Genomic DNA, 25,428 nt, shown 5'->3' on the forward strand with positions numbered 1-25,428 from the left:
ACCAGCCTCTGGTGGGTTCCCTGACTGGTACACACAAGCCTGCCACCACGAGACACCTTTCTGGACCCCTAGGGTGGGAGCCTACGCTCCCTGAGCCCAGAAACAAAGCTTTTGCCTTGGCGGAGGTGTTCACACATCCCTCAGGCCAGGAAGAGCCCTCTGTGGCAGGGGAGCTTAAAAGGCCTGGCAACCTTTGTAATGCAACCCCCAGCCTCTCCTGCTATCAGAAGCAGGCCCCCTTCCTGTCTCCCCTCTCTTTCGGTGGGAAGACAGGCTGGAAAAACTAGCCGGCCCAGGTGGTGTGCCCACCTCTGCCAACTCTACCCCTCAGTTGGGGGAGGCGAGGTGAAGCCCACTCTCCTGTGCTCGCCATGCGGATGGCAAACACTCCCCAATCAGGACTAGGGATTGTGCACACCCTAAGGTCAGTAGTCCATTGGCTACTGACCTCAAGACCCCTAAAACGCCCCCAAAATACAGTATTTAGGGGGCAGCCCTGAACCAAGAAGGGAGATCCAGAAACAACAAGAAAAGAAGCTAAGAAGAAGGACGAAAAGCTGTGCAGACCTAACAAGAGGACGACGCCCACTTACTTGGCCTGAGCCCTACAGGCCTGTCTCCCCTTGAACTTGCTCCTGCGAAATCCCATTGTGTCCTGCAGCCAGCAACCTCAAAAACCCCGGAGGACCTGCATTCCTTCACTTCAAAGACAGAATCTCCCATAAACACAGGACTTGTTCAAACTGCAGCTCCTGGTGCCAGCCAGAAACCACAAATCCAACCCACTCTGCACCCGCCAAACCCAGCCCGAGCTAGAGTGGAAAAACACCACGAGGAAGTCACCCCAGTGATCCTGACCTGATATCCAGCGACCCCTGACCTGCCTCAAGTCCTCCAGACGATGCCTGAAGCCTAAATCCAGATGACCCCCCTACCGCGACGAGAGCAAGTAAGAAAATCCGAGGTCCCAAGGCACCCCTGCCCTCGACGCTCCGCGGCCTTGTGCGCCCAAACCAACGGTGCCTAACCAACCCTCAACGTCCCAACTTACCCCTCTAAGTGGTTTTCGCACCTGGAAGATCCTCGTCCCCGAGCCTGCAGTGTTTCTTTGTCCTGGAGGTTCTCCATTGGAAACAACAGGGCACCCGACCTCAAAACAGCTCCCTGCACCCGACCGCCCTAGTGCCACTGAGGGTGCACCTTTGGTGCTACTTTGGTTCCCAACGTGCCCGGAGCTAAAACCCTAGGAGCTTTGCTCCCACAACCTCGTGGCCTGCTTGCCAGCAGCCACCAACCGGAGACCCCCTATCCTCCATAGGATAACATTGGGCCTCAACACTCCAGTGCATTACTGACACTGGGAGACCCCGAGTCTAACCCCAGAACTTTAACTCCCACAGTTGTTTACTTACCTGCAAACTTCGTCCCTAGGATAACATTGACAATTTTCCCTCAAAATAACGACTAAGTGTGGAGTTTTGAAAACTAAAGATATTCTTTAAAAATCGTACAAATAACCAAAACGTGTTTTCTCACCTGTTTACAGTAAATGTTCCAGTGCTGAATCTAGGCATACAGCACGGAGTTAGAAAAAGTAACGTAAAAGTAACTTACCTGCATTTATTGAAAAAGCCTATTCATTCCAATGTTCTGTATTGGCTAAGTGTTGCATACTACTGCTCCGCTGTAAATCAAACCAAGTACAATTTCTACTGCATTCTCAAACTGTTCTATATCCAGTAACTTATTACTGAAAAAGTATTTAATGCTTACCTGTGCCAGGCTTGCTTGGTAGTAAAAATAAACAACAGTATATTTTTATATAAAAACAATTGGCCTAGAGTTCAGTTCTTGAGTGTGTGAATTCTTTTGCTGACTGGGTGTGTACATCAAATGCTTAACACTGTCCTCTGATACTGCTTTACTGCTCGACCAAGCTACCACGATTAGAGAGTAAGGTTCTATCTAACTTTAACATCTGCCTACCTCTGTGGACACTTGGACTCTATACACACTATACCTCATTTTGGTGTAGTATATATAGAGCCAGTTTCTTACAATCTGCAAACAATCTGCAGGACCCACATGTCCTACATGATTGCCTGCCAACCCGGTAAGAATCGGTGGATCCCAGTGAGTTTGCGATGGCGCTGCTCAGCAGCATCCCAACAAACAGCTGGGTCTACTAGAGAGACCAGTCCTTAACACAGACTCATATGTTCCATGTAGATCCCATTAATAGTGCTCTCTGTTCTTATTGCAGTTTACGAAAAAATGAGGATTCATTTCCCTTACGAAGCCTACTTGTCTGGACAATGCTTCATCGACTGTCTGCACAGTTATGTTATATTATCAATGCAACTAATGCTCCTCTGGATTATGGTCTGGTCCATGATAACCATGAGCTTTTAGGATAAGAAGCTCTTCTGGGATATTAAGATATGGAAAGGTCCTGTTAAGGAACTTTATATTATTTCAATTGACTGAATATATTTTATTGTTTTGTGTGGGAGAATATATGTCTAGTCCTGAAACCCAATGAAACGTGTCAACGTAATTGATGAACTGAATCTGTATAATATCTTGGTCCAATAGATGGTGATTTCTACATTACATCATGTATCATGTACAATGATTGAACGGACTGGTACCACTTAAAGAAACAATTGTTTATTCTCTTCTCGGTCTCTCCCTTTTCATTTAAATGCAACAATTTACTTTTGCGCCAAATTGTGGGTTTTTTAATGTAGGATCTATATTGTTGTTGTTACTAAAAGTGTTTTTAAAATTTTAGGCAGGTGATATGAACACTGTTTTACCACTGATAGATTATTTATATTCCGCAAATGATAATGTAAATCACCCGCCTTTCTCACCTGGACCCCTGTTGCATTCTGGGATTCGTGGTGCACAAGTACCGAGTGCACTACAATTGGAAAGAAAGGACAATGTTCCTGAGGCGGGGCGGACCTTAACCAATTAGTAAGGGGCTATTATTTAAACACGATGTCACCTGCATCTGCCCGTGAAACTCTTGGCGCTGAAGAAGGCATATGAAATGCCGAAATGCATTCGCCTGTAAAGAGAGCATCTGACGGAATAAAGTGATCTCCCTGTTAACCCCCGCTGTGGCCTCTGCTCTTTCTTCGAGGGAGTTGCTGTTGATATTTTGCGCGCATGCCAGAGACGCGCTTCAGAGGCCCCCGCATCTTGAAGTTGGCCTTGGTCCACTGGCGTCTGCTGCTGCTGCGGCGGAATCTGTACATTTTCCAGGGTCCTGGATCACCAAGGCCCACCCCCGGAACCAGGAGGAGATGGGGCGGTGTTGGTGCTATTTCGGCTCCACGCTGGGCGAGATTGTATTTACGGTCTTGCCCCCGCTGAACAGAATCCTGTGCCACGGAGGTTGATGCGGTAGGGGGACCCAGGGGGACATTGACATTTCATCTTATGCATGGGAATAGGTTGGATGACATCGTGAAACAGCTATTTTCCGCAAATGATAATGTAAATCACCCGCCTTTCTCACCTGGACCCCTGTTGCATTCTGGGATTCGTGGTGCACAAGTACCGAGTGCACTACAATTGGAAAGAAAGGACACTGTTCCTGAGGCGGGGCGGACCTTAACCAATTAGTAAGGGGCTATTATTTAAACACGATGTCACCTGCATCTGCCCGTGAAACTCTTGGCGCTGAAGAAGGCATATGAAATGCCGAAATGCATTCGCCTGTAAAGAGAGCATCTGACGGAATAAAGTGATCTCCCTGTTAACCCCCGCTGTGGCCTCTGCTCTTTCTTCGAGGGAGTTGCTGTTGATATTTTGCGCGCATGCCAGAGACGCGCTTCAGAGGCCCCCGCATCTTGAAGTTGGCCTTGGTTCCACTGGCGTCTGCTGCTGCTGCGGCGGAATCTGTACATTTTCCAGGGTACTGGATCACCAAGGCCCACCCCCGGGACCAGGAGGAGATGGGGCGGTGTTGGTGCTATTTCGGCTCCACGCTGGGCGAGATTGTATTTACGGTCTTGCCCCCACTGAACAGAATCCTGTGCCACCGAGGTTGATGCAGTAGGGGGACCCAGGGGGACATTGACATTTCATCTTATGCATGGGAATAGGTTGGATGACATCGTGAAACAGCTATTTTCCGCAAATGATAATGTAAATCACCCACCTTTCTCACCTGGACCCCTGTTGCATTCTGGGATTCGTGGTGCACAAGTACCGAGTGCACTACAATTGGAAAGAAAGGACACTGTTCCTGAGGCGGGGCGGACCTTAACCAATTAGTAAGGGGCTATTATTTAAACACGATGTCACCTGCATCTGCCCGTGAAACTCTTGGCGCTGAAGAAGGCATATGAAATGCCGAAATGCATTCGCCTGTAAAGAGAGCATCTGACGGAATAAAGTGATCTCCCTGTTAACCCCCGCTGTGGCCTCTGCTCTTTCTTCGAGGGAGTTGCTGTTGATATTTTGCGCGCATGCCAGAGACGCGCTTCAGAGGCCCCCGCATCTTGAAGTTGGCCTTGGTTCCACTGGCGTCTGCTGCTGCGGCGGAATCTGTAAATTTTCCAGGGTACTGGATCACCAAGGCCCACCCCCGGGACCAGGAGGAGATGGGGCGGTGTTGGTGCTATTTCGGCTCCACGCTGGGCGAGATTGTATTTACGGTCTTGCCCCCGCTGAACAGAATCCTGTGCCACGGAGGTTGATGCGGTAGGGGGACCCAGGGGGACATTGACATTTCATCTTATGCATGGGAATAGGTTGGATGACATCGTGAAACAGCTATTTTCCGCAAATGATAATGTAAATCACCCGCCTTTCTCACCTGGACCCCTGTTGCATTCTGGGATTCGTGGTGCACAAGTACCGAGTGCACTACAATTGGAAAGAAAGGACACTGTTCCTGAGGCGGGGCGGACCTTAACCAATTAGTAAGGGGCTATTATTTAAACACAATGTCACCTGCATCTGCCCGTGAAACTCTTGGCGCTGAAGAAGGCATATGAAATGCCGAAATGCATTCGCCTGTAAAGAGAGCATCTGACGGAATAAAGTGATCTCCCTGTTAACCCCCGCTGTGGCCTCTGCTCTTTCTTCGAGGGAGTTGCTGTTGATATTTTGCGCGCATGCCAGAGACGCGCTTCAGAGGCCCCCGCATCTTGAAGTTGGCCTTGGTCCACTGGCGTCTGCTGCTGCTGCGGCGGAATCTGTACATTTTCCAGGGTACTGGATCACCAAGGCCCACCCCCGGGACCAGGAGGAGATGGGGCGGTGTTGGTGCTATTTCGGCTCCACGCTGGGCGAGATTGTATTTACGGTCTTGCCCCCGCTGAACAGAATCCTGTGCCACGGAGGTTGATGCGGTAGGGGGACCCAGGGGGACATTGACATTTCATAACCCCCGCTGTGGCCTCTGCTCTTTCTTCGAGGGAGTTGCTGTTGATATATATATATATATATATATATATATATACATATATACACACTGAGAACATTTTAAATAGTAAACAGTGTCTGTGAACACGTCATTAAAGCTTGGCGCTTCTTCATATTGTTGGTGTGGTACTGGCATTGCTTGAAAAGATACTCTGGTGTGATAGTAGCTTCAAGGGTGTTTGAAAAACGGTGTGAAACATATGCATGTAGTTTGGTGATTTCCCAATGGGAGATTTAAATTTTACTGTTACTCTTTAGGGAATCCTTCATATTAGAGGCCAAACATGAAGCTCCAAGAGACAAAGTAACTGATGAACACTGCACAGTGCAAAAATAATAACATAACTTCACAATGAACATAGGGTCATTGTAAGTCACACTGCAATATACATTGCACTAACTGCAAACCTTTTCAAGCTACAAACGAAATGGGCAAATAGGAGTCTCACTCCTTGAGAAGAGCAAGAAGCACATCAGTGCTTTGCAGGAAATGAATGGTTACCAAACTTTCAAAGCCACTGTTTAATCGAAGCACAATACATTACACCATATCGAGATAGTGCAGTGAACAGAATTAAGGATTATTATTGTTCTATTATGTGGTGGATAGTACCAACCACAGGGAATCAGAAAATGAATTTCCTCGTCAGTCATGGGCGTAAGGGCTTACCCAACGCTAGTGTCAGTAACTTCTGCTTCACAGCCAAAACTGATATCTCCAACACATGAGCCTCACAGATGCTAGAGGTATTAAGGCCACCTGAAGGACCGAAATTGGGGAAGACTTGGTTGGCTTGGGGCTGAAGCCACCAGTGTTGTCACAGAAATAAAGTGCATCATAGATGCCATGGAAACTGCAGCACGCATGGAAGGTGGGCCAGATGATCTAGGTGTGGGTTATAAACTCAATACAGACAACATGCCTCTCAGAAGGTTGCACCTGCTCATGTGCTGCTCTAGGAGTCTGGAAGCATACTAGCGGTTACATTTTCTTTTGTAAGAGAAGGATTACATCTGAAGAGGATGAGTCAGACCACTCCTCCCTGGACCTTTTCTTGTGATGCTTAATACACAAGTAATCCTGCAAAAAAATGAAGAGGACTTCATGTGCCTTTGTGAGGCAATGGCTTCTTATAGAGATGATCTGTCGCTGGGAAGAGATCTGCGTTTGGATTGGATCTATCCTAGTTCAAAGTCCTAATATTGGATTTCCTTTCTGCAACCATATTCATGTACATGATTGCACAAATTGGAAAGCCAAGTCTCAAGTTCAAGGTCTAGGCATTGCATGTGGCTTGAGTGAAGGTCATTTATCTGTCTGAGACCCAGAAAAGACAGAGTGCAAAACAGTACAAAAATCTGACATCTAAAAATAATAACCAAAACTCTGTAAGTTTTTGAAGTGCCTTTCTGGACCCATTTAGTTGTATCTTACAACACCATCCTGTGGTTAAGAGGATGGTGTGGGCAAGGAGTATCCATTAAAGGTTACCTTGACCAGAGACTTCTTCCCAACACAGAGAAAGACTATTTGCTTGAATACGACTCACTACTAAGGAGATTCAAAAGATAAATGAGATTGCAGTTTTGCAAATAGGTAATATTATTATACAATGTGCTGGTTGTCAAGGTACAATTCAACGGATATTACTAAAGCTCTAGTCCTGGGCACTGGTAGGGTTGCTCACTCAGCTGTATTCTCTTCTACATGGTATTGATACAAATAGCTCCAACGAGCTTAACTGGTTTGTCAAAGGTAGATGGAAGAGGGGTGAGTTTCAGACATTGATATCCGGTTAACCTAATAAAACAAAGCCCTAGACTAATGCACTTCATGCAATCATGTTCCTACTGTACTGTGGATTGGAGGACTGCAGAAAGGAGTTCCTTTTTATGGCTTTTGCCTGACAAAAACAAAGAGAGCTGTGGGCATGAATCTCAAATTGAACTTTCATCTGACCTCATATGACTTCACAATAGATTTTCGGAGTTATCAACCAGGTCAATATTACTTTTAAGTAGGTCATTTCGTTCAAAATGGCATTGTTCCCCACATTCTTCAATGCCCAGCTAAACAGAGTATAGACATCCCAGCACAGGTGTTGAGATCAAAGGAGAGGGTTTTAGAAAGGTACTATGTGGAATTGTGGTATTATCAGAATATCCTGCACATGGTTGTGTTAGGTTTTTTCGATATGAAACGGTAACAAGTGCTTTTTTGAAATAATGTAGATTTATCAAACTGCTCCCATCTTGAGTGGTATGCAGTACACAGGAGGTTTAAAAAAACACAAACAAAATGAAGACCTACACCTCTCCCAAATATCCTGAGCCTAATATTATCACTTTTTGCTTGCATCCATCTGCTCAGGCGTCCTAATAAGTATAAAATGCAGTGACACCATCAAAGGCACGAGGCACTATGTTTGAGCACACACTAAATTAAATAACCTTCATTTCTTATGCAAATTTAAAGGAGTACAATTAACACATTACTTACCTAAATTCAGGCTTAATTCCAATATCTTTCTGTTGAAGATCTTGTAGGCCTCGTGTTATTTTATTGAAAGCAGCATCCTAGCAAATAAAGAAAGTAGTAAATTGCAAGAACAGGTTTGTGTATTAACTTTGAATTATAAATAATTCAGACATACCTCACTTGACTCTATAGTTCCCACGCACTTAAAGATCAGTTCATGAATGCCATGGTGTACATACATCTGTTAATGAAACGACATGTTTAAAATCTCACCAAAACTATGCATACATTCTCATTTTTTTAACCCATTGACAAGCACTTACTTCCACAGCTTGTTTTATCTGATTCATCTGAGGTTCCTGTTTCGCAATCGCTCTCTAAAGATTGTAAAGACAATTGTGATTACTATGCCCATTTTTTTGTCAAACAAAATGAGAGCACATAAAAATGCACCTTACCCAATGAGAATCTCTTAATAAATGCTGAAGACATTTTGTATAAATTGCATTGACAGAATCCTGTAAAAAATTAAATGCATTAGTGATCAAGTAGTAAATGGCTTGTTGGTTATACCTATGCAAAGATGATCAATTACGGTAACTAAAAAACAAAATCCAAGATTTTCAATTTGATGAATAATACTTTAGCACAAATCGACATATAGAGCAACAATAGCAACAAGAAAGGCTTCCCTTGTTACCAAAACTAAACGCTGGCCTAACTGAATCAAGAAGTGTGCATAATAAATGCTCACAAGTATTTTAACAAATTGTAATGTAGATAGAAATGTGAATGTTTACCTCAGACAATGTATTCCCAGCTAATAGACGGGACAAATACATTGTAGGATTAGTAGAACATTAACATACCACACTATACTTATTTATATAATCTAGGTGTTTTAGAAAGCACCAGTATGTTGCTTTACAGCCATTCCACACAGAGTTGGAAATGTGAGGTGCTGAAGAGTGAGGCTAAGACATGAGTCACCTCATTGAATGTCTATGCCTAAAGACTTTTTCCTGCAGAAAATCTAGAAATAAGAACTTGGCTGTTGTCCTCTGCTATGTAACATTGGACATGATCCTTTCAGGAAGGGTTAATGTGGGATTTTCATCAACAGCCAAATAGATTCTCAGGGAGTAAAGAAGGCAGCATCTTGATCGGACATGTGCAAGCTCCTCTCCCTTCAAGCATTGCTTTTTGAGTTTGAGGGAGAATGAAGGCAATACCGAAATGGGGAGTGGATGCTCAGGTAAGCTTTTTATGAGCCGAGTAGGCAGAAAAGAGCGGACTTTTGAACCACGCTGTGTTCTGCATACTTACTGCGATCTGATTTAAAGGCAGCATCACGAGAACCAGGTAGGAGTTGCAGACGCCTCTCATTCAAACATCAGGCATTCCACTTCAGAAATGACCCCAAAGTTCCCCCCATCTATGTCGTCATTTTGGCGAGTCAGCTATGGAGATGGCCTAGTGGAGTCTCTAAGCCAAAAATGATAACACTAAACGCTCATTTTTTTGTGGTAGTGTGGGCGAGCAGGTAAGGCTTATCAGAGGGTCCTACTAAGCATTTGTTGAACTCACAGAGAAAATAAATAGGACAGGCACTCCAGAATAAATCTGAGACGAATTCTGAAAAATAAATCGTAATTTTTTATATACATTTTGATACCCAAAAATGTGTTATCAAGTAAGTACCTTTTTAAATGATGAATTTCACAGGTAAGTAACCAGTTCGCTTGAATACATCTTTATGCAGCAATGCTGCCCTATGGGAGAAACGGCATATGTTGCATACAGTTATTTACTGTTGGTTTCTGGGGTCTCCTTATGGTCGTAGGGGATGAAGGTCAAAGTACCACCAGCAGCTACTCGTTACCTGATCTAGGGGGTCCAGGTGCAGGTTGGGTTGGTAGCTTTGCGCTACACCAGTGGAAATAAAGGGGGAACCTAGAAAGAGGCTGCAGAGGAGGACTTGGGTTCAAGTCCGGAAGCCCGCAAAGAGAGCCGTGGATCACAAGAATCCTGGAAACAAAGGGGCACAGCAGGTTCGTTGGTACCCGGGTTGGGGCGCTCGGGGGCAAAGGGGGAATTTTGGCTAAGCTCTGTGCATCCTAGGGCCTGGCGGTTGTCTGTCTCGCCAGTTGAGGGAGCATAAATCAGGACAGCTGGACGATTTTGGAAGTGAGTATCTGCGGTGCTCACATCCCTAGATGGCTGCTCGGTCACGGTGCTGTTAAAGTCCCGCCTGGACTTAAAAGGGCCTTAGTTGCTGCAAGGGGTCCGGTATCCTGAGTATTGTCCGGTGCAGATCCAGTGGGTACTGGTGTCTTCTCACTCGGAAAGGGGGAGGGGGGGGTAGATTGGACCTTTAGGAGCACAGGTACCTCTTCCTGGAGGCTACTGCATCGGGCTGTCCGGGGAGCGGCAACACAATAAACCAGAGTTGTGGGATACCTGCAGACTGGGGAGTGCGTCCTCTACTCACAGGGAGATTGCAGGCAATTTGCGAAGGGTTGGCAGTCTACCAAGATTTTTGGCAGTTGCTCAGCTGCAGGACGATTCACTCGGTCACAAATGTCTAGACTGGTGCGGCAAAAAGGGTTTGGCACCAAAAATCCATAGCAGTCTTCAGTTCACGTTGTCTCGCAGCTCTTTTTTGTCCTCTTCTGGATCCGTCAAATCTAAGTTCCTGACATCAGGGGTGCCTCCTAAATACTCAATTTAGGGGCACTAAGGAGAGTGACCGGTAGCAACCAATGGGCTACTTAACTTTAGGGCAACTACACCCTCTATATGACCACTTTATATGGAAAGTGGGCATAATCCAGATCCAGTGATCCTAATTCCACCATAGCCAAGATGGTGGAATTTAAAGTTTCATGTTCACATCAGGTAGCCCACCTTAGTGGTGGAACTAGCCTGATGGGGAACACGCCTCCTGATTAGCTAATCTTCCCACTGTTCTGGTGCCAAACTGGCCTAGGGCACGGGGTGGAATTTCCCCTGTCTGGGAACCTTGGGTCACATATCAAAGGTGGCAGAGGCCTTTGAAGCCTCTTGCCTTGATATGCTGATTACTTAGCCATCCTGCTTGGAAGAGGTGGCAGCCTGGGTAAACATGGTTTCTGACCTCGGGGAGTGCGGGGTCTCATGAGTAGGGGGTCAGAAGCATGTCTGTGGTAGCAGGCTGGTAAACACCAGCCAGCCAATTCACTAATACTAGGTAGGTTTTCAGAGTGCACTGGAATCAGAGGGTGCCTATTATTACGAGATGTTATGATACCAAACATCGCTCGATTCAGTGGAGACATCATGTAGCTAGGGAACTCGTAATTACCAGTGTCCAACAAAATGGCTTCCCTGTTCACTTGTGCTGTCTAAGTCGATTCTTAGATATTACAGGGGCATGCCTGCTCATGCAGAAATGTCCACAAATGTAGTATAGTGCACCCTGCCCTAGGGCTGTAAGACCTGCTGAAGGGGTGACTTACCTATACTGCATGCAGTGTCTGCAGGTATGACACACAGGAAGTGTGACCGGTGTCTTCACTTTCCTCAGCACCAAATCACACAGCCTGCAAAGACAGTATGCATGAGTCTGCTGAGGGGTCCCTTAAAGTGGCACAATACATACTGCATAGGGACAATCAAACCTCTTAGTGTGCTGCAATGCTTTCTGTAGGGCTATGGATGATGGGCTGACCGGTACTGTCAATATCCCAGCGCGGGAGTGTGACTTGCCCTATAGGGGAAAAAACAGGTCTTCCATTTTGAATTCCATGTCCGCAAAAACAACAGCAAAGTCTCTGTAAGGCTACTCGTCTTAAATAAACATACAGACAACCTAACAGACTTTTAACTATGAATTGAGTAGAAAAATCTGGGACCAGCAGGAATTGGAGCTACATGGTAAAGACAAGTTATGTCCACTCTCTGCAGCACCAAAATCCACAGAACCAAAGGTTCTGGAGAAAGTGATACCAATGGCTTTAACCATCTCATACCTCAACTACAGTAGGTCTAACCAATGCTCTCAATATCCCAAAGTTGAATGGGAAATGAAACATATTTGCTTGCTCTCCTAGCACACTGACCGTTTCAAAGCTTTCTCCTTCAACTCTGCGAGAATGTAATGAATGCGGGAAGGCGATTAAATCAAAAATCTACGAGGAGAGTGTAAAGTCTCCGCTAGTGTGTTCCGTTCTCTAATAGGAAGCACCAAGAAGGTAAACCACAGAAACATTTTTGTTTTCATGTATTTCCCACTTAAGATTACAAAAAAGTCAAAAATTGCCTCTTGTGAAGTTGAATGGCCACAGAAGAAGATATTTAAGAAAGAAACAAAGGGGTTGTTGAAGCTTGCAAACAATTCAGGAAGGAGTGGAGTGGAAAAGAAGCTTAATGGGAGCATAATAGATGTAAAAAGTGATGAGAGAAGAGGTGGTTCTACTAGTGGAACAGACTAAGTGAAGCTCACAATAGAAAATGTGTTTTTATTGACCAATGATGTACCTCATTTACAGTCCAGGGAATTTGCACATGCATGATAAAAGTGCCCAGAGGCTCCATTTTGCACAGTCCTTGAAAGCCCCAAAAGAGTAACCTCACTGTCCAGTCCAGGAGCTTGAGTAACAAAGCCTTCTTCAACACAGCGCATTTTAAATTTGTAGATGGTACCCAGAAAGCCAGACCCTTCTACACAATCCGCTACTGAAAATTTTCAGTGTGGTACTCAAAAATGCAAGCCATTTGATAGAAAAAAGTAATATACATAGTCCATTAAAAACAAAAGAAACATTCCAAACTTAAGTGTCTCCAAGGTGCAAAAATCTGACTGAGGGTCATGTCAGAACTGACATTTAGCAAGGAAGCGGAAAAGGGTTGGTCCAGGAATCATTAGGATTCAAGATTTGATAATAATAAGTAAAAGCAGAGAAGGCGGAAGAGCCTTCCCCTATGTCGCAGCCAAGGCATGGAACAAGCTCCCCGTCAACATCAGACGCTCCCCTACCCTGCACACTTTCAGAAGACCCTCAAGACCTGGCTCTTCGACTGACTGGAGCTGCACTCCCCCCCCCACCATGCCCCCCTCCAGCGCCTTGAGACCCTCACGGGTGAGTCGCCCGCTTTATAAATCCCTGATTGATTGATAGAGAGTCATGATTTGGGAATTGAGGGATTGTTTAAAATGATAGTGGCAAAAGCAATCTTTTAAAACCACAAAGGACGGGGTGAAAGGCAATGACTTTTGCTGGAAAATGTTGACCTGCAGCCAAATTCTTGATCCAATATCCACATCTACACATTCAGAAAAACGGTTACGCCCAGGTATTGTTCTAAAAATCGAATAAAGAAAAAAACTGAATCTAAAGTCACAGAACAACATATTTAGAATTAGTTACTATCCCCAATGGATTCCGTACCTATGCTCCCATCATAACCCATTTTGACCTTTACCTTTCCAGATTTCTCTTTCCTATTACTTGCAGCCATGTTTGACAATAGATTTTAACATTTGAACATATTTAGCCATCAACTTAATATATTTTTAGTCTGAACTAAATTCAAAGCTCCTAGCTCTCCCCTTTCCTGACCAAAACATTGTTTAATTGTTCATCACACCGCAATATCAACCACTACTTGCGTCACTTTCCCATTAACCTTGGCTGCATTTAACTAAATCTTTGAAAACTCTAAGCTAAAATACCTACAATGCCACTTCTGTTTTTGGTTAAGAATGCTTTGGTGTCTTCTTGATAGGTAGGGGTACGAGGCAGGGGTGTTCCCATACCACTTCTTGTTTGCCCTCACCATAGAATCACTGGCATATAGGATCCGCGAACATCTAGAGATCTGGGGCTTCCGGCCCTCAGATAAGATAGTCTTCGAACAAAAGATCTCTCTGTGCGCGGATGACTTCCTCCCCTACGTTACCGACCTTGTCTGGTCCAACCTTTGTTTTTCGACTGGAGGAATATGGAGGCTATTCGGGATACTGCGTTAATTGCATTAATACAGTACCTTCCACAAGAGAATACTGTTGTTCCTCCTCTCCCCCATCGCTTGACACATACTAATCTGCGGTTTAAGTTTTTGGGGATATGCCATTCCAGAGTTGCTCAGCATCAAACATGAGGCTGTCAAGAGACTATCTGTAGGAAAAGAAGCCAACACTGTGCATTTTCACTTTTGATGAACAAATGTCAGTGCCTGCAATGGTTTCAGAACACAGGAAAATAGTTGCGTCAATAGACCGTTGAAACAAAAATGTCCACCATCAACCAAGAGGGTCAAGAGGGTCAGGCTGGCTAAACTGCAACCTAGAACAGGTCAATGGAGTGCGTGCCCCTTGTGAACATCTAGGCTCCTTTTCAGACAGAAGTCTGAAAAAAAGTGATGTTTGAACCTGCGAAGTCAGGACACAAAGCACCTAAACCAAGCCGTTCTACCTTCTTTCCATTAGGAACAAACATTTTTCACACTTGGACTGTAGGGAAGAAATAACTTTCAACACTTAAACACTTATAGGGGGTAAGTGTTTTTTTTTCTCTGCAGACACAAAATTTGTAGTATATCACCATCATCTTCAAGATACTTGCTTCTTCTCCTCACAGTATAGCAAACATCCTAACAAAGGTGAGCATGTACTTTAATTTCTGTGCAAGCAACTTCAGTTCTTTGAAGAGGTAGAGATTTTTTTTAATCCTTCTAGTTTAATGGACTTCACTGGTTGTACACACTGTAGAAGCAAAGATGCAAGATCTTTTTCCCATCTTGGTTTAAAAATGCTAACCCAAGTGAAACCCAAATGAAAGACTCAAGCATAAAAGACTTTGCAGGTGAACCTGAAACTTAGTAGCGGCCATGTTCTCCAGTAATCTTATTGGAACAGGATATTAGAAATGAGTCAATGAGATGGCTGCGAGCAGGCTAAGATGATGGGCCCCTAAACTGGGGTCTTTACACCACCCTTACCATCCTGCAAGAATCCTGCTGTGATCTGCGCCCTACCTGGGCCCATCTATAATGCGGCTGCTGTAAATACGAGCGGAGGACTAGCGACCCACTTGAAAAACTGAATGAATCCATCCCAAGTGGTCTGGAGCAGCAGTGCAAGTAACGGGACAAAAGGCAACAGCAGGGAATGATCTCATGGTAGAAAAGGGCCTTAGGGTGCTCGAGAGAAGCAGGAATAAAGGACTGAAGTTAGCTGCACTTTTAATCTTGTTCCTGCCGCTCCTGCAGCAGATCGGACTCTGACACAGCCTAGATGTGGAGACCCTGAATCTTCCCTGGCCTGGGCAGTGGTCAGTAAAAAGGCCTGGACCAGGCGAGAGATGCCTAGGCTGTGCGCAGCTGGTGATGGGGAGAGCAAAAACTGCCACCGCCCTTCAGCACCTTTTGCAAACATTATTCTGGTATCACGCTCGTGAACATTCAGAGATAGTGGCAGAAAGTTGCACTGGGGTCAGGGGGTAGCTGCGCAACGGCCACGTGGGGTTGGGTCCCCAGAAATAAACCTTGATGACATCAGTGGGTATGGAGACAGGCATGATGCACTTATGCCTGGCTGGGTGTGTTGTGGAGGAATGGAGAGAGTGATGTCGGCATGTGCTTACAGACAAATACGGGGCTGACGACCTCTGAATCTGCATAATGGAATCCGGTCCTCTCCCTGGGACAGTTGCGCCCGCGACTGGTGGAGAATGAGAGGTTCCCTCGCCTGCTGACCTGGATTTTACCTGAATGGAAGACTACAGTGTAATTGGGGGTGCTACGAGGCCTGTCTTTTGAAGGGCAGTGCCTGACGTGGTGGGCAGCTGCTGGGGGCTTATCTTCCGCCACCCACACTTTAACAGGAACCTGCTGGTTCTGACTTTTGCGTAGAATTACTAGGGATCAGAGACGCCTGTCGGCTCAGCTGCATCTCTGGTAGTAAATAGACATGTGATTAAACAATCTACCATCCCCCTCCCATCTGGGACCTATGTTTGGCCAACCACGCACGCTCTAAATGTCCATCGATCAGGGGGACACTGTCATCATGGGTAAGAGGAGTACCCATCAATCACAGGCGAAAATTCACTGTCAGACGAGGGCACCTCAAGCAAGTCTTCTGGACCGTAACCTGTGGAACAGGATAGCATGTCATCCAAGGAGGAAGCGTTAAGTCAAGCCGTCAATTACTACAGACCGCCCTTAAAAGGTAAGATGGAGGAGCTCTGAACAAATAACTCTACTATGGCTGATCTCTGCAAGACAAAAGAGTGATTACCGGAAGCGGAGACATTAAGCTCAGGATCAGAAGATCAGGATCAGAAGATCAGATCCCTGCAATGTGGGTCCAGCTTCTAGAGGCCGCCAAATGCCTAGTAGATCGCTAAGAATGCAGAAAGGAGATCCTAAAGAAACAGTATTCGAATTGTGAGAATGCCAGAGGTAGTTCAATACTCAAAAGGAGAGGGCTTTCTTATAGGCTGGTTAAAATCCTGGGTACATCCCAGGACACTTGTCCCACTGCTTTGTTGTGAAGCATGCACATCGCGCTCTGATGGCATGGCTCTCTCCTGGTGAACCCTTAATATGTGTTATTGTGCTCCTCCTCAATTACAACAAGGACACTACCCTTGAAATGGCCCACAAACTGGTGACAGTTGCTCAGGAGAATCACAAAATCATGCTCTTCCCAGAGTACATGCGATCAGTGCAACAGCAACAATGCTCACTCCACACAGTCAAACAGAAAATCATGGCGATGCAGCTGAAGTATGTGTTGATGTACCTAGCCAAACTCAGGGTTCCCTTCAGCGGTAAGCCTTTTTTCTTGGCTAAGTCTGCAGCTGCGTGGGACTGGTCTGAGAAGAGGCATCCAGCAAGTTCAGACACAGAGCCTAGAAGGACTAGAGTGGCCAGACACTCTAAACCACAACAGAAAGGATTTTGGCTGCCCGAAAAGAGTCCTGCACCCACGAAGACTGGTGGTAGAGGGAGAGGTTTCAGCTGACCAGAATGCACAGATAGAGACGTTGCTCACCCATATCCGCCTTCCCTTGCCACCTGAGAAGTACTATGTGCCTGGTGCTACCTACAGAAAATGAAATATCCCAGGCTGGTGGGGTCCGGTGGGACGGCCCAGTTTGAACCCCAATTAAAACAAGACCCTGATACAGCATTCTGCAGATCATCCAGAAGCAGAAATGTGCTCCTTTGTTGCGGATGGCAACAAGAAACATGCTTTCACTGCTAGATGATGGGCGAGGTGCATCAACATTAAACAACTATGCACATCCATAGAGTCTGGTTCCACTGTTAATTGTTCACTGCTCTTGAATTGGGCAACAGATGCTTGTGGGGTGGAATAATGAGGTGGGGGGGACTGAGAAAAATGGAGCTGCAGTGCAGACATGATGGCTGTTTATTGTTAAAATTGCTTTGTTTTGCTACAGGTCTGAGGTATCATGCAACAGAGCGGTTTGTTCCTAAGGTTCTAATACACAATAGCCTCCTGATACACAACAGTCTCCCAAGCGGCTGGTGTAAGCCTTGATCGTTAGACAAACATAACATTTACAAAAGATTTATTGGACCCAAGACATATGTCTGTTTAGCATTATACGAGAACTTGCGGGCATAGAAGTCCTTCACTAAGGATGCACTAGCTATACACACAATTATCCATGACATGACCATAGGCCACCACATAATAATCTCCTGAATTGTTAATGGGTTGAACAATAAAATCAAGAGAGGAGCTGTGATGCTTTACACCAAGAAATATGTCTTTAAATCATTTTAATCCCAAGGACCCACTTACTGGGCACCAAACAAGCTATACTAAAGAGTCCCACTTTAGCTTCAAACAGGCTTCGGCAGGAGAGGAGGATGGGGTAACCATCCTTTTGAGGAAGATATTCGCCTTCACGTTATCTGACAAAAAATGCAGACAGTTTGGCTGATTAGTCATTTGAGGGAGAGTAGTGGGACAGCTGTAGACGCTTGTTAGTGTACATCTCGAGAGGACACCTTTAAGCATGCTTTAAATATCCTATTAAACGCAACATGAGGGATGACTATTGTAGGTGGGGATTTCAACTTAGCAATACTCCCCACGCTAGATGAATATAGTGCATCCTCCGTGAGAGACACAGGAGCCTTGGGCAACCTCCTCCGGTCATGTTGATGCATGGTGTAGATGGCACGTAACCAAGCAACAATTCACTTTTTACTTGAACGTACATGTTATGTTACACGTTTGGTAGAGCGCGCAGCTGCACCTGTAAAGGGACTTCCCAGCGCTACAACTGCAAAATGTTATAGGCACTGAAGTAGAAGCACAGGAGACCAATTAAGCAGGAAAGAGATGTGTTTTAATGGCTTTACGGAACAACGCATGGTTTTGGATGCTTCTGATACTCACAAGAAGAGAGTTCCAGAGCTTCGGAGCGAGAACGTTAAAAGAGCATCCTCCCGCCCAAGCTTTTGTTACCTGGGGGAAAACCGCCAGGTGCTGGAACATTAAGCGTAGCTGGTGGGTGTGTGTGTGTGTGTGTACGGCTAAGTAGATTGGCCAGAATATTAGGGGAATGAAGGTTCAGAATTCTGTGAGCCATACAAAGAGTTTTGAACTGTATACGTTTCGCCACTGCCAGCCAATGCAGTCTGCGGATAGCGTCAGTTGTAGGACAGGTTCTCCGCCCGCCAAGGAATGTCCAGGCCGCAGCATTTTGTGCCCTTTGTAGGCAGAGAATCTGGGCTCTGCTTGCCCCCAAGTATAGGGAGCTGGCATAGCCCAGCCTAGATAGGAGTGGAACAAGCCCAAGGCATGGTCTCCAATACCAATCTCCTCCAAGCGCTGCAGCAAGATCTAACACTGTGTCGAACGCAGCGATTAGAACCAAATGTCTCAGTCCTGATGTGCGACCGACGTCCAACGCGCCCCCCAGATGTTCAGTTACAGCCAGAAGGGCAGTTTCCATGCTGTGATGTGGGCGGAAGCCATTCTGGTAAGGGTCAAGAAGATCATTGTTTTCGATAAACCTCGTGAGAAGAGAGTTGATGTAAGCTTCGGCGATCTTAGATACCCACAGAAGGAGAGAAATAGGGCGAAAGTTCTCTGATTTTGATGCGTTTAGTGTGGGTTTTTTAAGTAAAGGGACCACCTTGGCCAGTTTCCATGCCATGGGGACTACCGCAGAGGGCAGAGATAGGTTTTTTTGTTGTTTTTTCTAAGTTTATTTATTGATTTTCATCAAATAACAACCAAAGTTCAACAGCATTTATACACAACGGAACAGTCACAGAGTGATGCATTTACATAATACTGTAGCACTATGGAGGAACAGTCCAGCGCTGTCTGCGTTTATCATACAAGACCATTCTTGAGCAGTACATAGAGTGTCATTAGTTCTCAACCATAGGTGTCAGATATGTAGTTAACGGTTCCCATATGTCACGTGGCCTAGAAGCATTAGGTAACTCTTCATCATAACAGGTGAGTTGGTCTCGCAATATGCCATATCTCTTATCCATTGCTTATGCTGCGGTGCAGGCCTGCCGCCCCAGTGAATAGATACTCTACGCTTTGCTAGCAGCAAAGCTATGACTGTCAATATTCGATGAGCAGCTTTAATCTTTAGTACATTTCCTAACAAACATATTTGCAGAGTACATGCTATCTGTTCCCCCATCATTTTGTTTTAAGTGTGTGTAACCTGCACCCAAAACTCATAGACCTTTGGACACGCCCAAGCTAAATGTAGAAAATCCGCATTTTGAGTGCTGCATCGTGTACAGCATGCTGAGTCTCGTAACACGTATTTGTACAGTTGTGCCGGGGTATAATATATTTGGAGCAGATACTTATAATGTACAATTTTCTGTGATTACCATTTGCGGTCAGCTGGCCTGTCAGTTTGCAGCACGCTGCCCATTTATCCTCCGTCACTGGGTTTGGGAGTACGACATTCCATTTCTCCATCGGTCTTTCCCCAACCATTGCAAAATCAGTTTGTGCAGCCCTATATAATTGGATGACTAATTTGGTTCATGTTTGCATTGTGTAAATTAACTGCAGCTTCTCGAATGTGGGTGACTCGTCTGGAAAGCACAGATATAATGCTTTTAGTGCGGCTCGCAGCCTGCAGTAGAGGAACGTCAGCATCGCAGACCCCTCCTTGCCCTCCACAAACGACAGTCCAATAAACTTTCCTTCCAGATATAGATCCCCCATTGTGCGTATTCCTGCTTCGTGTAGTATTTTGACCGGACCTGCCTCATTTGTTACTGATATGTCAGTATGGTGTAACAAGGGCATGGCTGGAGCATACAAAGAGAGTTTTTGTGCCTTCCTCGCCAGCTCCTTCCACGCATGTGCCGTGCATTGCAGTGTATCTACTTCTCCCTTTTCAAATATAGTACTGGTATTCACAATCAGGGCTATAAGTGGAACAGAGATAGGTTGATCAGATTGCAGAAGGTGGAGAGAAGCTGAGGTAGGAAACATAATTCCAAATCACACAAAGACTACATTGTTATTCCTATGGCAGAAACAGCAGCTTTTACACAGGAGTGTATCCTGCCTAGGGGATCTCAAAAATAAATACTGAGGTGAAACTGCTGGCATAAGTTCTTGCCACCAGGCTATCCAAAATAATATGTAGCTTAATACACAGTGACTAGAATGGCTTTATGCTCACTAGGAGCCCCAGACACAGTCTCAGATGCTTTCAGGTGGCCCTTTTGAAATCAGCAGCCAGGTGGCCGGTGGACTTGGAGAAAACATTTGACATGGTCCATTGCCTTTCATGAATCCGGTCTTCTTGAGAAAGGCCTTCAGCACCCAGTATCTGAAATGTGCCCAGGAATCTGCATAAAGTGCAGCAGCTTAAATAAGGGTGAATGGAGTGCTAGGCTCCCCCTTTCCCATTGGATGTGGCATGCACCAAGGTGTCCTCTCTCACTGCTTAGGTTTGCAGTTGTAGCAGAGTAGATGCACCTGAACACGCAGGTGCCTGGCTTCGGGTGGTATGGTGGAGAAGAAGATAGAGTGTCACTATAAGCTGATGATCTGTTCATCTATATTCATTGGCCCGCTAATACTGTTCCACCCCCTATCCATATGCTTTAGAGATATAGGGACAGTGAGGGGCGAGCCACCAGCAATGTTGCTTGAGACCAAACTACAGGTCACAGTAGACCACTTCCATAACCTAAGCATGATCATGGTGAATGATGGAAAACGTGCTGGAGCTCAATATTGCCCTGCTTCTGAAGCAAACTAAATGCAAAGTGACTGGGTGGGCAGCTTTGCCCCTTATTCATAATGGGACCAGGAGCACTCTCTAAAACAGTTATACTTCTATGCCTTCTCTATGCCATCCAAAACTCCCATATCCACTCATGAGAATTCTTTCAGCCTCTAAGATCAATGCTTAGTAATTTGGTAGTACACCACAAGTCTCCTTTGAGAAATGCATGCCATCCACCATTGAAGGCAGGCTGGGGATAGCAGATACACAGCAATGCTACTGGATTCACAGTTAGTCACACTTAATGAATGGTTTTGGTGATGGATCAGACTGGTGGGACTAGAGCTACACTGATTACAACTGTAGAACGTGTTTGCTTTACTGTATGGAACCCCCATCCCAAGTATTCTACCACCTACCACAAAAGTACCACTAATATGTTGGAATACAGCCCTTAAGTGGATTCAGCAGCAAGGGAAACTATCCAATAAAACTCCACTGTACGTCCCTAGTGGGTTTACATGTGTGGGACCTCATTGGCATTTCCAAGTTGGGAGAAGTGTGGGTGCAGAGCCACATTAAAGCATTCAAGCAAATGGCAAGAGATAGTTTGCTCAGCAATACCCAACTTCACCACGCTCTGAAGGTGTAGAGAGAAAAGCTAAAAGCAGTACGGGAACACAACTCAGGGAACTAAAGTAAAAATGGAGCAGCTGGGTGAAAAAGGTACATCTCAGATGTATAAATCCCTGCTTCTCAATGCGTCTCTTTTGTACGTGAAAGAGAGATGGGAGGCGGGTCTGGGCTGCTCAAGAATGAGGAATGAGCAGAAGCAACGATGGCCACATACAAATTGGCCAAGGCTTTTCGTTTGAGGGACACACAACTCAAAAACTACTGATAATACTGCCAATATATTAAATGTACAGTATTCTAGTGTTCTTTAAAATATCCTGACCCTAACAATGAGAGCTCAACCAAACATTTCCCGATGCACTGTCAAATGGGATATAAACCTAAGACTTCTGTAGGACGAGAGAGTAATATTAATCTTTTGTGAGTCTGGCAAAACCCTGCACACAGGAAACTAGTGGAGTTATGGAGAGATGTTCTTTCTGTTGAGTAGGGTCCTTGCCTTCAGCAAAGATGGGGTTTTTGAGTAAGTGTCATGGCTTTACACCAACCAGCGGAGCACTAAGCAATCCCTTAAATGGAGGCGGTAAGGAAAGTATCAGTTGGATTGGGAAGTTACATAGGACAGGTTAACAAATAAAACCTCCCCGAGTACCCCGCTGTATTACTGATGTTCTTCACACCAGAATAATCTGTACAGCGTAGTGCGCTCTTCACATCCTGTATCAACCACTCACTTATGTCCAGCAACACCTATAGCCACCACCAAATGTCTCAGCTCTCATCTACAGTGCAACTATAGTGTACTATTAAACTGTACAATTCAGGTAATGTCCAAAGGAGTTTATTTTTCAAATGGCCATCAAAGGTCTCAACACTTGTGCACTACTTGCCTTAAGACACAAACAGTTCATGTCACCATGGCGATTAAAAATGTGGAATATGACTCAATTCAAAGGCTAGGTTTCAAGCGTGTGTTTGTGAAAGGTTTATTAGGGCTCAGGACTAGCTAGGTAAGGAATCTTGGTTCTCCACTGTTTGTATATCAATGGGCTGGCTACGCAGTCACTGTTGTTCAGTATCTTCAGGGTCTCTCCTCTTCTTCTACTTTTATTATTCCTTGAAATTCTCCCTCACAGGATCACGCTATGAGCAGCATTTGGTGGGTCTGTCAGTGGCCTTTAAACCAGTTGATCTGTCTCTGGGTAAGCAATCAATACAGTTCGTACCCGAATTATACGATGCACTTAACTCCCGCTCAAACGCTGGAGCTGTGTTTCCAACTGGTTTCGCCTGAATAATTGAATGGAGCGAACACAATAGTGATGGGCTGCTTAGCCGGCATCCTCTCACACCCCTTATCAGGTAGGAAGGGAAAATACATGCAGCTGACAGAGCTCCTTCATTTCAAGCATGTAATAAGCAAGGCAAAGTACTCTTTCTATAGAGACCAGCCTTTGCCTTTAAATGTAAATTCCTCGATGTAGGGTTCACCAATATATCAAACAGACCTTACCAAGTACTGTAGGGCTGCAGCCATGTGCAGTATTGCCTCCTCATTTTGACTTGTACACCAAGAAATGGGAGGCTGACATGATAATACTGTGTGGCGTCGCCCATTCGGAGCTGCCAAATCCTGCATACTTGTTCTGTTTTTCTCCACAAGAATGCAACTAGGTTTTAAATGTCGAAATCTATGCAGAGAAAAACCATCACATGGAGTAATTTGCAAACTTTTCTTATACCTGAAAATAAGGGACTAAGTATCTAAAGCACAATGGGTGAAGTGTGAAGAGTAAGCAGGTAAAGTGTCTAGGAATGGCGTTGGGCGTGAACATATTTGATTGATAAAGCAAAAAAATCAAACATAAAGCAAATCATTAATTGAATTTTGAGTATATTCTTACACCCTATATTAGGAAAAGACTAACATTTATAAATATTACATTAAGAGATACCATGGCTTGTGAGATTACCTGCATGTAACTCGGTTTCACACATGCCATTTCTGGTTTTTACCCAAGCAGACATCGACTTCATTCATTCAGATTCAGCATAGATGAAACAGGTGATTTTAAACATTTGAACTACTCACTATATAATGTCGGAGACTTTTTCTTTCGTATTCCTTAAACGAACCGTGAAATGATGCAATGATCTTATCAAATTTTTCGGTGTGTCTTCCTAAAAACTCTGTTGCATCCTCTATGTTTTTCAAAGAATATGAAGCTGATGTTATTAGAGGTTTTTCTAGGGGGAAAAAAACATTGAAATGCATTCTTAGAATGTTAATTTATCAATGAAGATGCATATTAGCTGGCAGTTACAATCTGGCAACATAACATGCAACACTATTTTAGATGTGTGACTGTTTAAATCAAAGTATGATCCTGTATGAAGCCACATACTATCAGTTGTTTGACAGTTCTCATTTTCACTATAGATTGAAATCAAACAACATTCACTCGGTGATAAAACTGAGCTATATGGTGCAAATTTTACGGAAACTGAAATTTTAAACTGAATTGGCATACATCTAGTCTACCCACCATCACCAATTCAGGCGCTGTCATGCTTTCAGACTTTACAAAACCTGTAATTTCCTTGGCAGACCAATTTCTATATTAGTCTGCTACAAACAACAACTTAATTTCTTATTTTTCTAAAAAATGTTTCATATGAAGAAAATGTGCCAAACGGGTATTCAAATGTCTCCCAAATCGTTGAAGAGTGCATTAACATCACTAAAATAAAAAGACAGAACTATATCTCTGCAGCAGTAAAAATGGGGCCATCTTTGCTTCAACACAACTGAGAACACACTGAATCTGAGAAGATACTTTTGTAAGTGGAGTCTCTAACTAGTGCTCAGACCAACAAGGTGGGTACTCACCCTTTATGTTTGTCCGCAGCTTTGCAGTTGCTTGTACCGGTTTCAAGCTGTGCCCATCTCTACTCATTCTAACTAAAGAGTGCTAATGGTGCGGGCCCCTCTAACAAGCTTACGCTCACCATTCTCACGCCCCCCCAGCATCTTCAGACCCTTAAGGGTGATTAGTTTGCGCTTTACAAATACCGGGCTATTTATTGATTTATTTATTCTAAATTGTTCCTTTTGGAACTATGCCCTAGGAACTCTATTTAAGCCTTGTAAATTACAACACAGCTACCCAGAAATTGCAAGTTTCTCTAACCGAGTCAGCAACACGGAGTCTGTGTTGATGTCATTCTAATTATGCTCCTCCATCAAACATCAAATCAAGTGGCTTGCTTATTTACTTAAAACACTTAAATGCATATCTGGTTTTCTACCTGTATAGTTAATCTAGTATTCGAAGTCCTTTGCATTTCCCTTGACACCAAAATGCACAAAAGTAGACCTGCCTACATGAAATGAGGGAACACCGAACATTGTGTTTCATGTGCGTAACTAATCTATCTCTAAATAGTACCAAGAGATAATGTAGTACTCTTCAGTAAAACAGAATTAAAATTCTAGAGTAATAAAGTAGCTTGGTGGTTTTATTAATTTTACAATGTTACTAGTACTCAACTGCAACTACCTGTATCCCTTGACCAAGTGCATTCCCTTACATGTCTCTTGAATAATAACAGAAC

At 44.6% G+C, this 25,428-nt stretch overlaps 1 protein-coding gene across 3 annotated transcripts in view; it reads right to left on the bottom strand.

The window, feature by feature from the left end:
- ANKRD27 (ankyrin repeat domain 27) overlaps positions 1-25,428 on the bottom strand; it is a 582,242-nt gene that overhangs the window by 420,359 nt on the left and 136,455 nt on the right. For all 3 annotated transcript variants that reach the window (XM_078670366.1, XM_078670365.1, XM_078670368.1), the window contains 5 exons: positions 23,906-24,060; positions 8,383-8,442; positions 8,248-8,301; positions 8,100-8,165; positions 7,946-8,022 (listed from right to left, as the gene is read on the bottom strand). In XM_078670366.1, the coding sequence (XP_078526492.1) occupies positions 7,946-8,022; positions 8,100-8,165; positions 8,248-8,301; positions 8,383-8,442; positions 23,906-24,060 (412 nt within the window). The remainder of the gene's footprint in view (positions 1-7,945; positions 8,023-8,099; positions 8,166-8,247; positions 8,302-8,382; positions 8,443-23,905; positions 24,061-25,428) is intronic.

This window comes from Lissotriton helveticus, chromosome 12, assembly GCF_964261635.1.
Source record: "Lissotriton helveticus chromosome 12, aLisHel1.1, whole genome shotgun sequence".
NCBI lineage: Eukaryota > Metazoa > Chordata > Amphibia > Caudata > Salamandridae > Lissotriton > Lissotriton helveticus.